General features: G+C 33.2%; 2 protein-coding genes across 2 annotated transcripts; both read left to right on the top strand.

The window, feature by feature from the left end:
- Positions 1 to 417: 417 nt before the first annotated feature.
- On the top strand, positions 418 to 10,657 carry LOTGIDRAFT_236975 (hypothetical protein; the record flags this gene model as incomplete). Its single annotated transcript, XM_009068589.1, has 15 exons — positions 418 to 430; positions 3,876 to 3,935; positions 4,141 to 4,308; positions 4,992 to 5,153; positions 5,577 to 5,786; positions 7,154 to 7,261; positions 7,467 to 7,496; positions 7,894 to 8,003; positions 8,249 to 8,322; positions 8,563 to 8,762; positions 9,055 to 9,247; positions 9,382 to 9,549; positions 9,723 to 9,810; positions 10,023 to 10,104; positions 10,438 to 10,657. 14 exons carry the CDS (start codon positions 418 to 420, stop codon positions 10,095 to 10,097), a joined length of 1,659 nt encoding a protein of 552 aa, XP_009066837.1. The 3' UTR covers positions 10,098 to 10,104; positions 10,438 to 10,657.
- Positions 10,658 to 19,422: 8,765 nt separating this feature from the next.
- On the top strand, positions 19,423 to 19,665 carry LOTGIDRAFT_78920 (hypothetical protein; the record flags this gene model as incomplete). Its single annotated transcript, XM_009068558.1, has 1 exon — positions 19,423 to 19,665. A coding segment is annotated over one exon (243 nt), but the record flags the coding sequence as incomplete, so codon positions are not given.
- Between the last annotated feature and the right edge of the window lie 1,992 nt (positions 19,666 to 21,657).

The following is a 21,657-nucleotide window of genomic DNA, read 5'->3' on the forward strand; positions in this document are numbered from 1 at the left end:
TTCATTGTTTCAAGGAAATGCAATGTTTTCTTCTGTCTATATCCCTATAAAAAAAACCTTTTTGGTGAGCTTCTGAGAAATGCGGTGGTTTATCGAAACATTTCTTGTTGGTTGATATCTTGATAATTGACCAACGTTTACTGTAGAGCTGTCATGAGGACTGTCAGTGCTGTTATTTTATAGAGGGTAAATTTATACTTAAAATTTGCATTGCATTTTGAAACGATTTATAAGAAAAATGATGTAGTAGTGCACAATAAATTAATTAGTATTGTACTTTCCAGTGGAATTACAAAAAAACAAAACACTAGTGATTTATCAAACCTTTCCTAAATTTCTTTCACATGATAGGATTGCATCATTGGTGAGTTTTTTAAATTCTTATAAAAAAGTAAAACGGTGAGATAGGCTTATGAAATGTCTACTACAGGTATGTCTTTCTGTACTGTCCATTTATATCAATCTAAACAGGTGTGTCTCTTATTCGTTTAATTCATGGTATATCCTTCAACGACATCAACGAAGCGGAAAAGTATTTTAACTGTATAAGGATTTGAACTGTTATTAATTGTAGATGATGGGCAGAGGAGTTTAGTGGGAAATTAAGCGTATATTATCCAAGGTTGTGTCGTGTCAGTTCTTGACGAAATTGGTAGATGTCGATATAGATAGTTTTCACATTTTGCCGATTAACTCGGAACTCTTTTAACCACAATTTTGATTATTTTTGACCATGCCCTATAGGTCCCTGTCCCTAGACCCGTACAACCCACTTATATTCCTCTCGATCTGTGCCCTGTCTTAATTTTCTACACCGCAAGTCTCGTTCGAAGATTGCATTTGTTTGCATGGCAAGCAATGCAAAAAAGCATGTCTAGTCGCGATGCAAGATGTCAAATTTACATTTTTTGTAACTTTCACTAGCGGACACTGACAGCGGGATACTCAATATAAACAATTTGAAGCATATATAAAGGATAGTCCACCGCTATTATGTTCAATGTAATCTTTATGTTGACTACACACGGTATTGATCCATAGTAGGGCCAAATTTTTACGATTAATTGACTACTTTTGGACTCAAGCGTGAAAAATTGACAAACATACTATAGAGGTTTTAACTGATTTAACCGAATTTCCATGGTCGAAATGTTTCCCATTAGCTTGTTTTTTATTTCAAAAAATACTTAATATTATTAGGTCAACACCGAACAGTAGTGGACTGTTAGGACAACTGCTAACATAATTTAGCTTTAAAATACAAGTTTGTCGTGCGATTTAAAATTTTATTTCAGTAAAGCAAAATATGGAAAAGCATTGTATTTGAAAATCATAACACGAAACACTATGAAATGAAATAAATACGGATGAATATTCGGAGGGCAGAAAATGCATGGAATTTGGTGCATTTTAGCATTTATCAAAACAGATTCAAATAATTGACAACAGGAGCTAAATGACGAATTAATATATAAACAATATCGATTTCCATTTCCTAATCGTTCGATGAGATAGATTTGTAGCCATATTTAGTATAATAATGATGGCAAGTTTCTTGTGTGGCCGAGACCTTTGATAAAGGTTTGATCGACTAGCTTGACGAACTATTTTTGGCTCCGTTGATTGCAGACAGTTTCCCTTTAAGGACTAGATAATGTAAAGCTTTAAGGATGCCAAAAGCAAACATTGATGCTATTTACAATATGTATCAAATTATATACTAGTAAATGTTAAAGCCTCCATTTTATTTGGAACAATTGATAACATGCGTATTTAAGAATTTATTATAATAAAAAATGAATAGCCCAATGTTAATAATGGGTTCAAAAAGTACAGATCTGGTTTTAGGGTCCTTTAAATCGGTGTAATTTCTCTATCTATAATGAGGTGAAAATAAGGGGTGTGAGCTATGCACTGAAAGCCAAAGTGTTTATAATCAAATTTTGTCAATTTTATTGCCACGGCCAAAATCACCAAAACTACAATCGGAATTGATAACATTGCACTGCATGATCATGTGATCAGGATTGTCACAGAAATGTATCGTATCTTAGGATTATTCATAGGACTGACTTACCAACATGATATAAAGCATAATTATATAAAGATTTTTTTAACATTTGTTTGTACACAACCTTTTGGTACACCTTCGCATTCTTTGACAAAATTAACAAGACGAATTGAAAGCTTTTCAATGGGTACCAGTAACCCAGGCCAGGTTTACGTCCGAAGATTGCCCGAATTTCTAACCTAGTTAGTTAGGGGGATTCCTCCTCCCCTCTCCTTTGACTCCGCCACTGACCCAGGCTTCTCAGGAATTGCCAAGGTATTTTAGACAACTCAACATTTTACCCCGATAAAATTGTTGATATGGTGTTTCCACAAAGTTGGTAACTATGGACCATCTGAATTGAAAATAATTGTATCGCGAACTTAAGTTTTGCTATTAAAAAATGCACGTTTGGGTACATGAAATAAACTGTAGAAGCTTGCTCCTTAAATAATTTCTTTTCGCCCAATATGTTATATATTATACTGACTATTATTTGTAATAAAAGAATATAATAAACGCGTATCAAACGTCAAGGTAAACACCATATTTTATAGCCATACTCACATAACAAAACAAATCATTATTGTAAAATATCTCATATTATTTAACCCACTCTACTCCACCCTGGTTGTTATTGGGTAAAAAGGACAGAATTTATTTATCAACAAATAAGGGTTAAACAAATCAAATGAATATAAATAAGCAACATTACTTGGACTAAAAAAGAAAGAAATTAATCAAATAAATAAAAGAGTGATTTAGAAGTAAAAAAGACATGGATTAATATATTTATTATATGACATTGTCTATGAAAACATGATATACATATTAATATATTTCTTACAAATTTCACTTCATTGACAAAATTATCACCTAACGGCCAGGATCGTACACATTTATTGTTCGGTGGGTGTTTGCCATGCTTGAATAACTCCGGCCAAGGTATAACTAACGATAAATGATTCGAATATTGCTCAACTCTTCAAATATCACGGTAAATCTTGCCATTAAGAAATACCTCAAAAAGCTGATGCGATGTTAAAAATGTTTTAAACAAGAACTGTGGTAGATAAGTATTAAGTTTTCTTGGAGTGACCTTTCAACAGATCAAATTCATATCATAATGGACTCAATTCCGAATGGCATGATGCCCATGTCCTTGAAGCAATTTTCACACATTTTTGTGCTTTTACTCGGATTCTCACGCCTTTTTTGTTTCCAAAAATAAAAATATCCATAATTATATATCTTAGTGTAGTTAGGGTACATGAGTGAAAACCACAGATAATACGAAACTAGGAATATTTTATATGACCGATCAAAGGCATTATCACTATTTTATTGTATAGCCCAATCCCACGGTTTCAAATAAAAACTAAACGTTTCAACTTTGTTAGTTAAAATTGGGTGGAGTCGTTTCTATTGAATAGGCACACCTATCCATTGCCTTTTTATTCAATAGCCCAAGCTAATTTTTTAATAATAATGGGTACAAGACTAGCCGTTATCGTGTTTTGTGAAGAAACGATCACGATTTTAAGGGTCCGTTATTATGCAAATTAAGCAGCCCACGTCATTTATCACGCATGCGTATTGACTGACGTTATTTCCTAATTGAATGTAATTAATATTATTTCATAGTGTCGTTATTTTACACTGCCCTAGTAACATTATAGAATGTCCGCTTGTCGTGAAAAGTGTCCTTTAGTGCTAATAATTTCATTTTTGTGTGGATAATTTTGTGGATATGAAAATAAGGAAATTTAACACTGTGTTACGTTATTTAAATATTAATTGGATTAATATTATTTATTTTTGATAGAATTTTCGATGAATTTACGGATATCACTGCTAATAGCGGCTTACTTCGTAAACGTTTTCGGTAAGTGTCATGTGTTTATGTAATATTTCAATATTTAAACCTGTACAAATAAAATAATAATCAAACAATTGAAAACATAGTTTTATATTTTCTTTTAACTTTTTAAAATATATATAAGTTATTACTTAGGAGACGCTAATTTTGAAATGGTAGAAACTCAATCGTTTTAAAAAATTTTCATGTTTTTCTTTCTTATTTTTTTCAGCTGACCAATCTAAGTGGATCATTCATGATGAAGTCAATTCACTCAAGGATGACGTCGAATTCATGTCACAAGAGTTACTCATACCGGTTAAAACAAAGACTATTGCAAAATCGAAACCGGTTAAAGTAACTTCCCCCTTAAAACCCCATATTGACCAATCAAAACCAGGTAAGCATAAATAAAGTAAAGCAGAGTTTGACTTTGAAATCCAGTTATGACTCCCATTTCCACATGAAATAGCCCTACTCACTAAATACGCTTCCGTTTCTGGTTCCGCAACCAATAAGGAAATATTTCTTAAAAACAATTTCAGACGCGTTGAAAATCTGCATGTCAACACACTTCTCATGTCTTGATATGCGTAATAGGCAAACAATATTATGACGAACGAACATTATAGAAGCTTGCAGATAATATACTTGAATCTTTGAAATGCAATGGATAAAACACTTTATATTGAACATTGGTTTTCACGATGCTCGGAATGTGGTGATCGGTCACTCTTACGAAGCCAAATACAAACACATTCTTTGGTGTTAAACGCTTAATAAATGTCCAATTCGGAAGATAAGTTTGACAAGGAATAGTGCGTCCATTATTACGCTTACAATTTACCCCATGTCAAACTTATTTATTGTCCGCATTCATTTAAATAGCAACGTTTTTGCTCCGCCTTTCGTGAAAAAAAGTTTTTCGATTAACAAACGAGATCAATTTAACGATACAAGATATCAATTTGAATTTGACCGTCACTCTGAGATTTTTTAAATGTTGAAATTGCAGAGAAAAGATATCTTGACTAATTTTGCTCATGTCCGTGTATTTAATGTTTTCCGTTTTCTTTTTTTCAGAACTTGTGCAATCTAGTAAAAATATAGACAATACTAACGAAAAGAGACAATCGCCCCCGTCCTTGGAAGATGAATTTTCTTCGAAGGAACTGTTGCCTGTGAAATCAAAGCAAACTATTCCGCCAAACCCAGTCAAACCCAAATCTGTTTCAAATCCTAAAGGTTTGTATGTTACTAAATTTTGTGAGACGAGACGTTTTGTTCGTAAAGGTCATGGTTGGCACCCTACTGTCTAATACTACTCACTACCTACAAGACCACTGCGTCTTGTGTACTCTTGCTTAAGTATGCACGAACAGCTTCTGCCTCATAAACCGATATCATATACATTAAACGGACAATTTGATCTAACCTTTATAACTATCAGCCTACGATAAGAAAGAATGTGAAATTAGCCTTATGTGATCAACTAAATGTGCTTAACAGTAGCACTTCGGGAGAAAAGGTAGCGGCTGTCCGTTTACATTACATAAAATTCAGCATTCCGTTGGGACAACGGTTAGTTTTGGTATGTCGTGAAGGGAGCGGTGATACTTATTTCTCATGCTATGGCTACTGAATACAATTTTTCCATTATTTCTGCAGCTAAACAAAGTCTTACAAAGACAACAGTTAATCAACCCTGCAAGGAAAAAGATGTGAAATGTTTGCTAGCCAAAGAAAACCTGTTATTAGCCATCACTCCAAAATCTCTAGGTGCTGGTCGCCCAGAATCAGTCATCGACAATCACTATATTAATTCTGCCACTCATAACAACGAACTCTCGACCCAACAAGCCAACAGCCACATTCAAGGTAAATTGGATTTATTTAACCATTTGTAGCCTACTGAGTACGACAAGAGAAAATCGAAGAATCCAAGCGATTTTTTATATAATACCCACAATCCCTCACCATTCGCCGAATTCGGAAAGTATACATTATGTTCCCTGTCTATAAATTATATGTTACGGTTTTCAGTCGATAGCAGCAAATTGGAATTTTCACGAAATAAGACTGCCTAAGGTGTGGACCATTGCTGCACTTCGAACACTAGGACCTTTTGGGCGAGATGTGCCATACGTACACGTGTCCATCCCATTTAGTCTGTTCGACGTTTACAGTATGTTCCTGGCGGCTACGACAGCCCCGTTTGCCCGAAACGTAGTAGTTCATGAGATTTTGGTCATTGTTGTTTCAATATCCAAGTTTTGTAAGGTTGTGCTAAGTTTCCTCGCGGTTTATACACCTCTCATGACCACTCGCATCGTAGCAGAACTCAGCGTACCGTAATGTCCCGGCCTGCAAATCGTTGACCCTAGCTTGCAGTAAGAAACGTGACAGTTTAAAAATCTGGCCCCGGCATCCACGGCAATTACGGTCTGTTACGTTTGTCTATCCCGTCTCCCCACGTTTTCTCACGTTCATCCTGTTTTCCAACTGTGACTTGAACCGTGATTGTCGTGGCTGTAGAAACATGGTGTAAACGTCATGATACCATCATTTACGATCTTATATATTTTGTGGTACGGGATAACACGGCTTTTGTATCTTTATACCTACTTAAATATTAAAGTACTTTGAATAGTTTCACTTTATGTCCGTTTGACATTGCAAAACGAAATATATCAATTTTAGATTATGCTGAATTTTATCTGCAAAAGCTTATTGATGACATTAGCATTTCACATAATAACATAATTTTTATCGTCTACGCCCCATATTGTACGCTATTTTTTTTTATTATTTCTTTTTACTCTAACTCAGGCATATATGAAAGTAAAGAGCAATATTACATGGTTGTTTGATTTGTGAACGTCTCCTTATTTACTCAGTATATTAGGGACTTAATTGAATACAGCAGATTGGGCTCATTTACAAAGTGAAAATATACATTTAGAATAATGACACATCTGATGATTCGTGCTTAATTTAACTCGTATGTGTGTGCATCTACCTGATGTTGTGATGAACTCGTTTTTATAAATGTGTGTATAAAAAACATCGGGTATCGTTTTTTTTATAAACATATGTTTAAATGAAAGATATTCATATAAGAACTTTTAGCCTTTGGTCACTTAATGCTTCTGTTTGTATCCTTTCAATCTCCAATTTGACGTATGTGGTTTCTGTAATTTTAGAACGATATTCGCAAAACGTATTATTATTATTATTATTCCTAGAGTCGGAAGAAGAAGAGTCGGATGATGATATATTACGATCTATAAGTGATGAATCTATAAATAGATACAGACGACAGGTTGCCCCATCTGACGGCGGATCCGGGGCCGGTAAGTTAGTTATCTCGTTTAAGTGTAGGAAACACATATATAATACTTACATTTTTATGTAAGCGCTTCGGAGGATCGAATGATCACGAACTTCAGCTAATCGTTCAAATATAAGGAACGCAGGCTCATTAGACAATCATAAATTCATAAAATAGACTATATATTTGTATTTGTAATTGATTTATTTTTCACACTTATATTTTAGGGTTTTTCGAAGAGAGTACTACAACGAACGGTAAGACACCACCAGATATAATTTATGATTGCACCAAATTATGAAAATAATTACCTGTTGGTGACTAGCTATTAAACCTGGCATTGATGTGCTTTCTAAACTTTAATCAACTTGGAACCGGGCTTCAATTCCGAGCTCTGAAACTTATCAATGACCTGGTCACCGACCTCTCGAACTTGACGAACATTGACTATATCATGATTAAAAAGCTATGGAACTTGACAAGGAATGGTTTCGAATCTTTCGAATCTTTAGAACTATTATATTTTTCATTGATATTTGTTTATTAAATAAGAAACTTTGTAATGCTCCATTAGACGTGAGCATTTCGGAATTCCAAGACAAACTACGATAATATCATATTATTCATGGATATTTAAAATATTCTTTACTGCAGAAAATCCCGAATTTTCCATCGAATTGGCCATCACACTGGAAGATTCTGATACTGATGGTTCTTTGACGGATGCAGAAAAACTTAAATTACGTACAGATTTCGAAACAGAGGTAAACAGTTATTTCAGTTGGCACAAATAAAGTGTTAGGAACTTATATTATCAGGATTATTCGACGTACGAACGTACCATATGTTCTTCATCCACTACAGTGATTTCAACAATCCAAATTGATTCTGTCCCAACATAACTTTCACTGTAAATACATTTCAATCGGTTATTTTACAATGGCATCATATAGCATGTCTAAAAATCATAAGTTGAATAAGATCATCATGGCTATTTGTATAATTTCAGTTAACGAAACGATTCAGTTTTATGCCTGGATTTAAATATATCAAAGTTAGTACCGATGATATCACCTTGGACAGGTAAGAATAAAATTTTTCCTGGTGTGTTTACGTACAATCAACTCTATCGGGTCATATGACTTCTGATAGTAGTGCCCACTGTTTTAAATGGCATTGTCGAAGAATGTGGAGAAAGTAAGGACAAATTTTGTTCTTCGTAACATGAATAGTCATTCAACTTCTGTGTCTTGGATTGAGATCGCCCAACACTTTCCAGTTGTTTTTCGTTGTCTACAACATCAATTAAAATATCAATTATAGCAAAAATCGTCCACAAGCTAAGTTTGACATCGTTTTGGATGGTAATACTATTGGTGCTTTGGGATCTAACCCAGAAGAAAGAAAAGAAAATTATACCACCACACTGAGACAAGCTGGAGACGTTTTCAGCAGCACTGATGAGATTTCTGGCAGTAAAACATTACCAATTGATATCAAGGTCGACGACTTCATCACAAAACGTAAGTTCTTCAAAATTATCAGCGTTATCAGTAGCCTATAATTCATAATCTCAGATATTTCGCATCCGACCCCTTTGGACGTAAACCGAATTTGTTCAATTTGAACAATTGAATTGTGTAATTGAACATCGCGTGTTGTACCAGGTCGTAAAACAGAGTGAAACTTAATCTTTGTAGTCATCTTATTATGAAATACCTTCCGAACTTTCCTTATGATGAGCCTTCAGCGGATAAATTTCTGTCGTATTATGAAAGTTTTCGAAGATTTCATACATCTGTTCTAAATTTTCAGTTGACATTCTCTTATCCGATGTCTGTGAGAGTGATCAACCTTGTGATCCTGGTTATATATGTTCTCCCGGCAAGACCACAACTGGAGAGTACGAAGGAAGTTGTGTCCACGCCTGTTACGCCTCCAAATTGAATGAACTATGCCAGAATGGAGCTATCTGTACTCTTGATGGTGACAATCAACCTTATTGCCAGTAAGTGGTCTTATTATTTATTCAAATCAAAATTGAAAGTGAAGTTTGCATATTGATACTTATAAACATAGTATATACACTAGTAGGAAGTGAAAGATCAGTTCATTTCATCAACAACATTGCTCAATTTTCAGATGTGGAACTAAAAATAGTGGAGTGTTTTGTGAAAAAGAAGAACCAGTTACCAGCGGTGAACTATCTACAGCTGAAGTTGTAGGAATAACTGTTGGCACACTACTTGCTATAGCAGCTCTTGCCTCATGTTTCTTCTTCATTGTCTTCTGTAGAAAGAGAAGTGAAAAGTAAGTCAATTTAATATTAAATAAGAATCATTTATCCGGTCATTGTTTAGAGTAATTGTGGGTAATGGATACATTTTTGCTTCTTTTTATTATGTCAACCGTTGACCAACACATCCACTGAAGATGATTGTACTCTTACAGTAAGTTTTTATTATTATATTTATTAATTTTAGGGATATGGAATACAGTTACTACGGTGATGATGATAATCTGATGCAGGGCTACTTAGATCAAAGTTCAAATCTTGGTATTTCAAATATGGTAAGTGTTTGTGTAACCTCACTGTATTCGAAACAGAGGTACAACTGAAATCGAAAGAGGACCACTTCCGCATTTCTCCTGATACCATTGTACATATATTTTACTGGAAATAATGTTTTGTGTCAAATACACTTAACTATATCACATTTATGAGAATAGATACAAATACGACAATTGTTCAAAAATATATTTTCCGCTTTTTTTTAATGTAGTATATCGACAGACCCAGAATTTCAATACAGCCTCTCGATATTTATAACGACCCTGCTATGGGAACCCATGCTTAAATATTAGGTAAGTTTCAAGTTTGAATTTCTTCACAAAAATGTAGTGTTTTCGATAAGCAGACGAATAAATTTTTCTGAATGACAACCTTTGAATGACCATGCATATTTTGACATTAAGGACGAGCTAATCATAATTTTTCAGGGGGGTGTGGCTGTTAAAACTAAAAGATAATGCCGTTCTAGTAATATCATATGTTCGTGAGATTACATCAACTGCGATTTTATGAGAAAAATTGTTTTGTTTTATTCTAGCTTTAATTGATTGGAATAAGTATTCGATAGAAAAAAAACATTAATGTGGGCTTGATTTGATATCCCGAAATTTACCTTTTTATTGCAGGAAATGATCTCAGCAGAATAATTCTACCAAAGACTTTTCAATATTCCCGATTGTCTTCCAGTTTTCCCGGTGTTCCAATGTCTATTTCACTGTTCAGGTGATGCGTCACGCATATTAATTGTGCCAACACTCTGGTCGCAGTAAGGATCACGTTCGGAATTTGAGTGTTAAATAATCAAAGACTGTGATCAAAGAATCAAAATGTCATTTAGGAAAACTGAATTTAAATTATTTGAATGTTGTAAATTTCATCGGCATCTTTAATGCATCTATACTCAGCTATTGTTCTGTGAACACTTGAATATGTTAATTTGGTAAATTCCATTCCATTTCGAGATTCTACGACAATTAGAACAGTGCTCTAGACGATTTAGTGGATATAACTGGAAACTTTGTAATACTAGGTTGCCGTATCTTTCTTGCTCAAAAACGGGTAACAAGTGCTCAATGATTGGTTAATATGTGTTACTATTTATACTTTTCGTGCCATATATGAGGTTTAAGGAGGGCAGCATATTGTAAATAACATTCAACTTTCGTTGTTTATTTTTTTAAAAAAAATAATTTTGTATTATTCACTATACTAATTTTGTTTCGAATTCTAACCCAAGTGCTTTCTAATAATATTTACATTAACAAATTTTCAATATTTGTATTTAACTTTTCATTAAAATTAAGAATTCCATATAATATATGATTTTGATTGGTTCATTTCTACCATGAATTTTTTTTCTCTAAAATTTCAAAATAAGATTTTGTACTTCACTAATATTCGTTATGGGGCTAAAATAATGCTTAAATAATCATTATGTCATTTGTATACTGAGGGATATATTTGGTGCATTGTGGGATAAAATGGTTTAGAAATAAGCTTAATACTTATTTACTTACACGTTGCACTAGTTTATTCAAAATGATAGGTTTAGAATATGAATCGTCAAACCATTCGAATACACCTATTCACCTACACAGAATGTTCATCGCGAACGGAATTTGGCGTTTTGCGAATTGTATCCAATTAAGATCAACATCCGCATATAACAACCAGATTTCATTGGATAGACTTCGAATATGCGTTCTGATTGAGTTCGTGTTGAATTTGGCTCCTTAGTGCATCCGAACATTTTCGATACTTATGTTGTTAATCGTTTTGTGCTGTCTGAACGCAGGCGTTCTTTAAGGACAAGCAATAGTCTACTAATATGTTTGTATCAAGTTATATAATATTGTATTTCTGTCAATAAAATTTTAACTTCCATTGCTAGGTTTTGTGGTATTTGTTTTGTAATCTATATCCCACTTCACAGTAAGCTGTGTTATAACACCATAATCACCATTTCGATTCAACAATCCCAACAATTAATGGAGTTGACACATAGGGAAGTGTCAAAATCAATCATACGGTTTGGCGAATAAAAAACGAGGAAATATCATGTTTGCTTGTGTCGCCTCAAATGAGCTTTTCCGCAATATGTGGTAAGTGGGGTCACTTGGGCATCGACCCTCCCTGGAAAAATGAATAAAACATACAAAATTGAGCATGTATTTTAATAGAGTGGGATGTTGTCTGTTCGAGGTGATGCGCATGACACCAAAATATGAATACTGAGAAGATTCTTTTTATTCATTCTTGGAACATTTACCAGATCTATAACTAATAAAATATTGAAGCATATTTAAGTTAATAAAATCATGTATAGAATTATACAGCATACAGGGGAAATAACTCCAAATTGTTTCTCTCTGTTCATGGACTCAGATCACTATTACTTTTGATGTAAATGATTGTATATGAATCTAGTCCGTGTTATATCTAGAAATCCTCTTTCTAGAAACTAAGTATCGGCCAGGATTTTATGTGACATATTGGAAAGTTTTCAACGAGATTTCTGAAAAAAGTTACAGAAGGTTGAATTTCGTGATTTAACATGGAAACAGATGGCAAATGAATTATATTTACCTGCCTGAGTCCTTCGAGCGAAAAAGTGGAATACAAGATGATCGAACATCAAACTGGGCAACTTACCGGTTTCATCCAATTTCAATCAGTTTCGCGTTTTTTATCGTTTTCTAATAGATCACCTTCAATGTAGGCGTGCACATCTCTCTTTCCAATGGGATCTTTATCCACTAATCCTCCACCAGTCCGTATAAAACGAACAACGCTTTCAGCTGCTCGTCTTCCTCCTCTCCACCAGCTATGTGTCTGGGAAACCAAGATGGCGACAACTGTTAAGAAGATCAGCAGCTTCATTCTAAAACATTTACAACATATTTTTAAACGAGACGGTGAACTTAAGTTAACAAAATTCAGGTTTCATAAACCATTAAAATAAAATAAAAAGGCGTTACTCACTCTGTCTCTACAACGTTAATTTGATCCACTTTAAAAATATTTCCAACTTTATAGTGAACGTCAAATAAATAATTGAATCCTTTTATTATACGCCCACATTAAATAGCTCATAAACATTCTAGAAGGCAGATTTTGACGAAACCTGGTGTGAATGTTTGTTATCAGCCAATAAACCCTATTGAAAATAAAAAGGATAGAAAAATATTTAGTATGAGTTATTGCCCTTGTTCTTGAAAAGGCTTTCAATTTATAGCTCGTAAACACTAAAAAAACAATTTTAGCTAGATTTTGACAAAACTTGGTAATATCATTCAGTCTCGCCCCAAAAAATTCAAAAGAAGTGTATGACTGAAGGTTGAATATCATACTGGTGATTGTTACTGTACTGCCAAATATCTTTATTCAGGAGTAAACATGATAGTGGGCGTATATTATCTTGCCTGACAAGCTAATCTTATAGACCATTATTGAAATGTTAATTGCTTGACACCAGAACCGGATATATCACTGTTTAGCTCTAAACAGATATACTGATGTTGAAAATACCTAATTAATTACTGTTAAATCCTGTTGGGTCAAAACTCGCCCGTAATAAACTAATTTCAATGGACAGACAGGGACGGAAAAACTGCATTTAAGTTTCTTGTTGATCTGTGCCAAGCCTCCAAAAAGGGGAAAAATCGCAATCTCCAAATATCCTTACAGAGGACAAACTGGCAAAAACAGTTGTTCTAGATTTGCCCTCAGTCTAAGAATTTCAACAATTCATTGTGTACGTTCTTCGGTTAAAGGGATTGTAAATATGTTCTCTAGCCCTCTTAAATGTATCGGGGGCACCTTTGACTTCTATTTGGAACATTCGTCCTGTAATTCCAGAAATGACGCAGTTCCGGCAAGAGAATTGGTAATGATGTATGTTCAGTCTTGATAAACAAAAAAGGACTTTTGACCTTTCTTGATCGGTCACTAAAGGAAATTTGCTTGTAATTCTCTTATAAGTTAGCTTATTATGAATTGATTACCGCGTGGACATGTGAGACAAACTTGTATTAACTAGTCATTGGAACATCTCTACTTTCTATTCATATAAGTATTAGCATTTTCGTTTTCATAAATAACAATAAATCATTTTTAAAGGTTTCAGTAATTTCTGCCTAACTTCTGTAAGGTGACAAAACGTTCAATAGAAGAAATGTTGGATTGGGGAATGAAAGATATTTCTCATTCCCATTCTCCCATAAAGATATTCAAACTTTCAGACCGTGATTAACACTCTGAGATTAAATATAAACGAAGTTGGTGACATCAAACGTAACTTCCCTTTTTCAAAAAGGATATTTTTGAAAGAAATACTGTGAAAGTTGTATTTATAGATAATAATATCACGACTTAAAAATCGTGACCATATCGTATATTTTAATCTTCTTGATATATGATATTGATATTCAAGTGCAATTTTGTTTGCAAATAATATAACGTATTGTAATCCGAAAAATAATCACCAACAATATGTACACTATTGTCAGTGGTAGAGTTGTGCTAATCGAGCAAGTAAAAAGCTTTGAATTCCTGTCATAAGCAGACTTTGCCTCATCGTATCACGAATACGGGTTTTGACATGGTCGAGGAAGTATGACGAAGCATTTTCAATGAATGATATTCGGGTTATCATCGAAAGCAATTTACCAGTATATAGAATAGAGTTTAAATAGACATCTTATCGAAATATAGAGATACTACTGATAGGCGTTGGCTGTATGGAAATGACAATATGATTATACATAATGAAATATCATTTTACATCCGTGATCGCCGTCAAGTACACAATAGTATTTGCGTCTTGTTTCACCTTTTATCGGTGATAATACAATGCCATTTAGTACATAAATTTGCAACAATTTTACTTGCGCGCTGAAAGGGACAATATGCAAAATTTTCATTTTCAAAAACCTTAAAATATTTATATTTATTTATATCTTTGTATCTACTTGATCAAACTGAATTTGTTTTAAAAGGGTTAATTACAGAGGGTACTATTTGCTAATTAAGCGGTTTGACATAGGCATCGGACGAAGAATTGGAATGTCCCAAATAGAAATCAAATATGTTCCCGATACACATAAAATGTCCAGAAAACGTCTTTACAATCCCCTTAAAGCCTTACAGTAGTTCGAAAAAGCATCACGAAATTTAAAAGTTCACGTAAATCACATAAACTTTTTTGGCGTACAAAATTAACGGCTGGATGTTTTACTTGAAACTTTCAGATACGTTAAGGAACTCATTTCTCTAGATTTTTGTGTATAGTTTTCACAAATTTGACCAGAACAAAATTTCCACCAACAAAAGAAACGGAATGTCCCCTTAAACAGGAAAATTATTATACGAATATAAGTAACCCTAGTTGCTGTTGATTACTGCGTAGTGTTCAGTTAGTTCGTGTACTTTGCTAAGTACGACCTTAAGTGGTGGACTATTGTCAAATACATGCGAGTCGAATAAATTAAAAATGAATTAGCTGTTATGAATTATCCGTAATATTATCTCTTTGTATTCTATGTAGAAAAATTATTTTTAAAGGGCTGCCTACATTAAAAAAACCTTCCTCGTCTATTTTATTGAAACAGGAAAAATTTCTCTTCCAGGAGGAAATCATAATTAAATCTTTAAATCGGCGTTGTGACCTTTCTCAATAAGTCAATAATACGCAAGAAAGTGGCCAGTAAAGTGTTAGAGATTGTATGTCGGATTATGGGGGCGGCGAAGCTTTAAAATGTTATAAGCAACATTTAATGGATATTACATCGCTATAACTATTCAATATATTTCATTTGTTTCATTATCCACTTAGTCTGAGCAAGTGAATATTATGTAATAGTGTTACATAATACACGTAATAAAAACATACATAGCATAATATAACGATATGTAAATGACAGTAGTGGCGCCAGTGGGTGTACAGGGTCGGCATTTGCTCGCCTAGAAAAAGGTTTTGCATCCCCAATTCTACTCCCATTTTATTTCTAACAAATTTAAAATATGGTTGTTTTACGTTTTTGAACCAAAAATGTACCAGAATGCACAAAATCAATTCAACCTTTGCGAAAATTGTCTTGCCAGAACCACCTCAGACGCTCCATGAGTTCTCCACAGAACTGCCGCATTTTGAATTCAGCCTCGACAGTTTTCCCCCATTAGTCAGCCCTATCAGTCTCTGGAGTCTGGCGCCGCCAATGGAAAATGACCGGTAATGTTCTAGCATTCTGACTTGCATCAATAACAAATGACACTTTTTGTTCACACAATCATTCTGAAATAAAATATATCGAAAGATCTAGAACTGTATTTTGAACACATTTCGTAACTATATATATATATATATTATATTCCTACTAAATCATGAGGATTATAATCAGACATTTTCAATATATATACCGAAATACAAGTATCGAAAATTTGTATCTTATGACAGGTCTGTATTGAATCATTCTTGATTATATCGCCCTGATAAGATATCATAAAATTCACATAAAATCGTCATTGTGCTATTGCCTTTATCACTTAAGAAATCGGAATATTTATACTGCATTAAAGTTAAATCCTCGAAACATGGGCGATCATTTTCCAAATATTGTCGACATTTGTTTGGGTTGAAGAATCGTCTTCAGGACAACTTATGAAATATGGATGAACCAAATGAAGTAATATGAACTGACTGAACAAGTACAAAAAGTCAAATCCGAAAATATTAGGTAGTACGAAGATCATACATTCATACCAAGAGAATGAATTCGGTGACGAGGAAATCAAAATTTGTTCACCAGGCTTCGTCCCTTTAATCTCTTTCTTTATAACTGATATAAATCATATTTCCTTCTTATCAGTAATACCCTAATACCACTCCTTTCTGTCGGATCAGATGTGATATGTTCATATATTCATTCAGGATCTAATACCCAAATTATTGGTAAGCATACTTAACTTTCTGCTTATTTCAAATACATTTCTTTCTATAAAAACGAATGACTATTTTTAAAAAGACTAACAATTTCCTTATTAGAATTTTTTGGTCTGATATTTAATGAATAAGTCGACATGGAGCGAACACACAAATATTACACAATTATAAATGGATGAAACCGTAATCCGTTAATCCAGAGCATTTGAATCTGCTATTTAATTTCCATTGAAATTAGTTCAGTTTTTAGACCCGTTTTTATCATATTGTCAAACGGTACTACGTATCCTATCGAAAATCGAAAAGAAAATATCAAATTATATGAGTTATTGCCCTTGTTTTCAATTTATTTATTTCTTTGTTTATGTATATGCTAAATTTGTGATTTGTGAAAAATTAATGAAATGATTTCTTGCTGTTGGATGGCAATCTATCTGTCATTTATTGTTACGTACATTGGTTTTGCGTCTTCGTGATATGAGCCATATTGGAAATATAAGCTACATAATATATCATCATTTTACAGCATTGTTAAAAATAATCTGTTATAACAGCAGACACAGTAGTCATTAAAGACCTGAAAACTATGTTATACTCTTTTAAGCATTGTTTCGGTCGCCATCATTTTTGAAAAGAATTCAAATAGTGACTTGTTTTTTTTCTGTGTCTGGAAAGAATTTTTTAACACTTTATCTGCCAATATAATTCCCCTTTCCAGCTTTCTGTTTGTGTGGAATTTTGTATAGGGAAATTGTGAACCCGGTATGACAACCTAGATATAAAGTGTAGTTTATTGCTGTAAGCCCTTACTGAGTAAACCAATTCTAGGTTTTATAGTGACATTATCATATCATAATGTAATCCAATATTATATACGTAAATATACATACACAGGAGGTCTTCGAATTTCTTTCTTAGTCATTATCCGAAACAGTCTGTTGACTCTTTTATAACCTCTCATTAATATTTATATCTGATAAAAGATTTGATATAAGATAAATTATATTTTATTCTTATATCCTGCTACACTGCGTTGTCTAAAATTTAGGCTTTCCCGGAACATTTTAGAATAATAATCTGAAATTAGATTATAATACACAAACAAAAATACATTAATTTTGTTTTCACTGATGGAAATTGGCTCAATTTTACAATTTTGTAATTTCTGAGAGTGTTAATTGAACTGTTATAAGAGGTGAAATTTTTCATTTAAATTTACTAAGAAAAATACATTAGATAGTAACACAACTGTTGTCGCTCTGTTTTCCTGGCCGTAGCTGGTGAATCAGCGAACTATTCCAGACCAGAGGCGGAATAACCTATAGGCAAACTAGGCAGCTGCTTTTCGGTCCATGGAAAATTCGGCCCATAACAAATTTTGTAACAGTAAAAATTGTTTGAGCCTGATGGTGATGAATGCCGATATCGTGCATACGATTGATGCAGATGAGCTGACTGAACCGTTCCTGAAAAAAGATCGCAAACTTCCTGCCATAAAATTGTAATCACACCATGCCCCCTCCTTAAAATGAGAAATTAGGCCCTTTACTGTTCGTATGCCTACGGCCCAACAAGTCCAAAATCCGCCACTGTGGTGCTGCTATTTTGTTTTGATGAAGTCGAAGCTTAACAAAGCTTTTATGCAGACCATTGCGGTACAGAAATGATTGTGTTCCCTGTTAATTTTTTTCCTGCGTTTTCAGCTTGTTTGAGAGTCACAAATGTTCAGACCCGACCGTTTATCATTATTTGGTCAACTTCTGTTCACTCCTCGTCTGATAAGAAGGTTATATTGTCAATAAGGTCAATATGGGATTAAGTCATTGGGTGAAAAATAAGGGCAAGCTCTTTGTAATAATTTTATTTTTAAGATTTATAAAGTTTAGTTTATTTTCAGCGATAGCCATTGTATGGTGCGACCATCTCTAGCAATCGCACCAATACCAACCATGTAAAAATGATTGATTGCAGTATCAACAAACATGATAAAGACATGATGCTTGAACCAACAGCATAAACAGATATTATGCTAGCATAAACACATGTAAAAGAGATTTAGAGCTAGTATAATCAAAATGTAAAAGAGATATTGAGCTAGCATAATCATCATGTAAAAGAGATATTAAGCTAGCATAATCATCATGTAAAAAAGATATTGAGCAAGCATAAACATCATGTAAAAAAGATATTGAGCAAGCATAAACATCATGTAAAAGATATTGAACTAGCATAAACATCATGTAAAAAAGATATTGAGCTAGCATAAACATCATGTAAAAGATATTGAACTAGCATAAACATCATGTAAAAAAGATATTGAGCAAGCATAAACATCATGTAAAAGATATTGAGCAAGCATAAACATCATGTAAAAGATATTGAACTAGCATAAACATCATGTAAAAAAGATATTGAGCAAGCATAAACACATGTAAAAGATATTGAACTAGCATAAACATCATGTAAAAAAGATATTGAGCAAGCATAAACATCATGTAAAAGATATTGTGCAAGCATAAACATCATGTAAAAGATATTGAGCAAGCATAAACATCATGTAAAAGATATTGAGCAAGCATAAACACATGTAAAAGATATTGAACTAGCATAAACATCATGTAAAAAAGATATTGAGCTAGCATAAACATCATGTAAAAAGATATTGAACTAGCATAAACATCATGTAAAAAAGATATTGAGCAAGCATAATCATCATGTAAAAAAGATATTGAGCAAGCATAATCATCATGTAAAAAAGATATTGAGCAAGCATAATCATCATGTAAAAGAGATATTGAGCAAGCATAATCATCATGTAAAAAAGATATTGAGCAAGCATAAACATCATGTAAAAGAGATATTGAGCAAGCATAATCATCATGTAAAAGAGATATTGAGCAAGCATAATCATCATGTAAAAGATATTGAGCAAGCATAATCATCATGTAAAAAAGATATTGAGCAAGCATAAACATCATGTAAAAAAGATATTGAGCAAGCATAAACATCATGTAAAAGATATTGAGCAAGCATAAACATCATGTAAAAGATATTGAGCTAGCATAAACATCATGTAAAAAAGATATTGAGCAAGCATAAACATCATGTAAAAGATATTGAGCAAGCATAAACATCATGTAAAAAAGATATTGAGCAAGCATAAACATCATGTAAAAAGATATTGAGCAAGCATAAACATCATGTAAAAAAGATATTGAGCAAGCATAAACACATGTAAAAGATATTGAACTAGCATAAACATCATGTAAAAAAGATATTGAGCTAGCATAAACATCATGTAAAAAGATATTGAACTAGCATAAACATCATGTAAAAAGGATATTGAGCAAGCATAATCATCATGTAAAAAAGATATTGAGCAAGCATAATCATCATGTAAAAAAGATATTGAGCAAGCATAATCATCATGTAAAAAGATATTGAACTAGCATAATCATCATGTAAAAAAGATATTGAGCAAGCATAATCATCATGTAAAAAGATATTGAACAAGCATAATCATCATGTAAAAAAGATATTGAGCAAGCATAAACACATGTAAAAGATATTGAGCAAGCATAAACATCATGTAAAAAAGATATTGAGCAAGCATAATCATCATGTAAAAAGATATTGAACTAGCATAAACATCATGTAAAAAAGATATTGAGCAAGCATAAACATCATGTAAAAGATATTGAGCAAGCATAAACATCATGTAAAAAAGATATTGAGCAAGCATAAACATCATGTAAAAAAGATATTGAGCAAGCATAAACATCATGTAAAAAAGATATTGAGCAAGCATAAACATCATGTAAAAGATATTGAACTAGCATAAACATCATGTAAAAGATATTGAGCTAGCATAAACATCATGTAAAAAGATATTGAACTAGCATAAACATCATGTAAAAGATATTGAGCTAGCATAAACATCATGTAAAAGAGATATTGAGCTAGCATTAACACAATGTAAAAGAGATATTGAGCTAGCATAAACATCATGTAAAAGAGATATTGAGCTAGCATAAACATCATGTAAAAGAGATATTGAGCTAGCATTAACACAATGTAACAGAGATAGCCTAGCATAAACATCATGATAAGATGCTAACACTATTTTAATCAGAAAAGATGTCTGATTAACACTACGAAATAAAGATATACATGAACACTTTCCTAATCCATATTAATCACGAACCAGAAAAAAGATTTTCTTTCCAGAAGGTTTCCCATGTCTCCTGGGTAGTATTTTCGAATTGCATAAACTCAATAACACATTTAATCATTTCAGCACGCAAAGAAAAAAATGAAACTACATATTTCCTTTGCCCTTATATCTGGTAAGTAACCTTATTTTCTGCTAAAGTCATGGTTCAACACATCTATGACGTAGATATTTTTCACGGAGATTGAACAAATCTAGATCGCGGGTGCATATTAACAAATTAGCAAACATAATTATGTAGATATGTTCATTCCTAAGAACCTTTTTTCTTTAATATTCGTGGTTTCACCATTTCAGTTCTTCACATTCTACACTTAATAAATGCATCAACCACAAGTGGATCACCGTCAGTCGGATCAAGCGAGGAAAGTACGATAAATGATTCTACAACTTCACCGTCTATGGATGGTGCGACTGATGGTCAGAATACAGATAACGAAGTAACGGGTCAGACAACAGTAAACAGTGGAGTGTCCGATCAGACGACAGATATCGGACAGACAGGCCAGGCATCAGATAACGGAGAAACAGATCAATCGACAAATAACGAAGTAACGAGTCAGACAACAGATCAATCGACAAATAACGAAGTAACGAGTAACAGTGGAGTGTCAGATCAAACGACAGATATCGGAGAGACAGGTCAGACATCGGAAAAAGGAGAAACAGATCAGA

The sequence above is a fragment of the Lottia gigantea genome, assembly GCF_000327385.1.
Source record: "Lottia gigantea unplaced genomic scaffold LOTGIsca_91, whole genome shotgun sequence".
NCBI lineage: Eukaryota > Metazoa > Mollusca > Gastropoda > Lottiidae > Lottia > Lottia gigantea.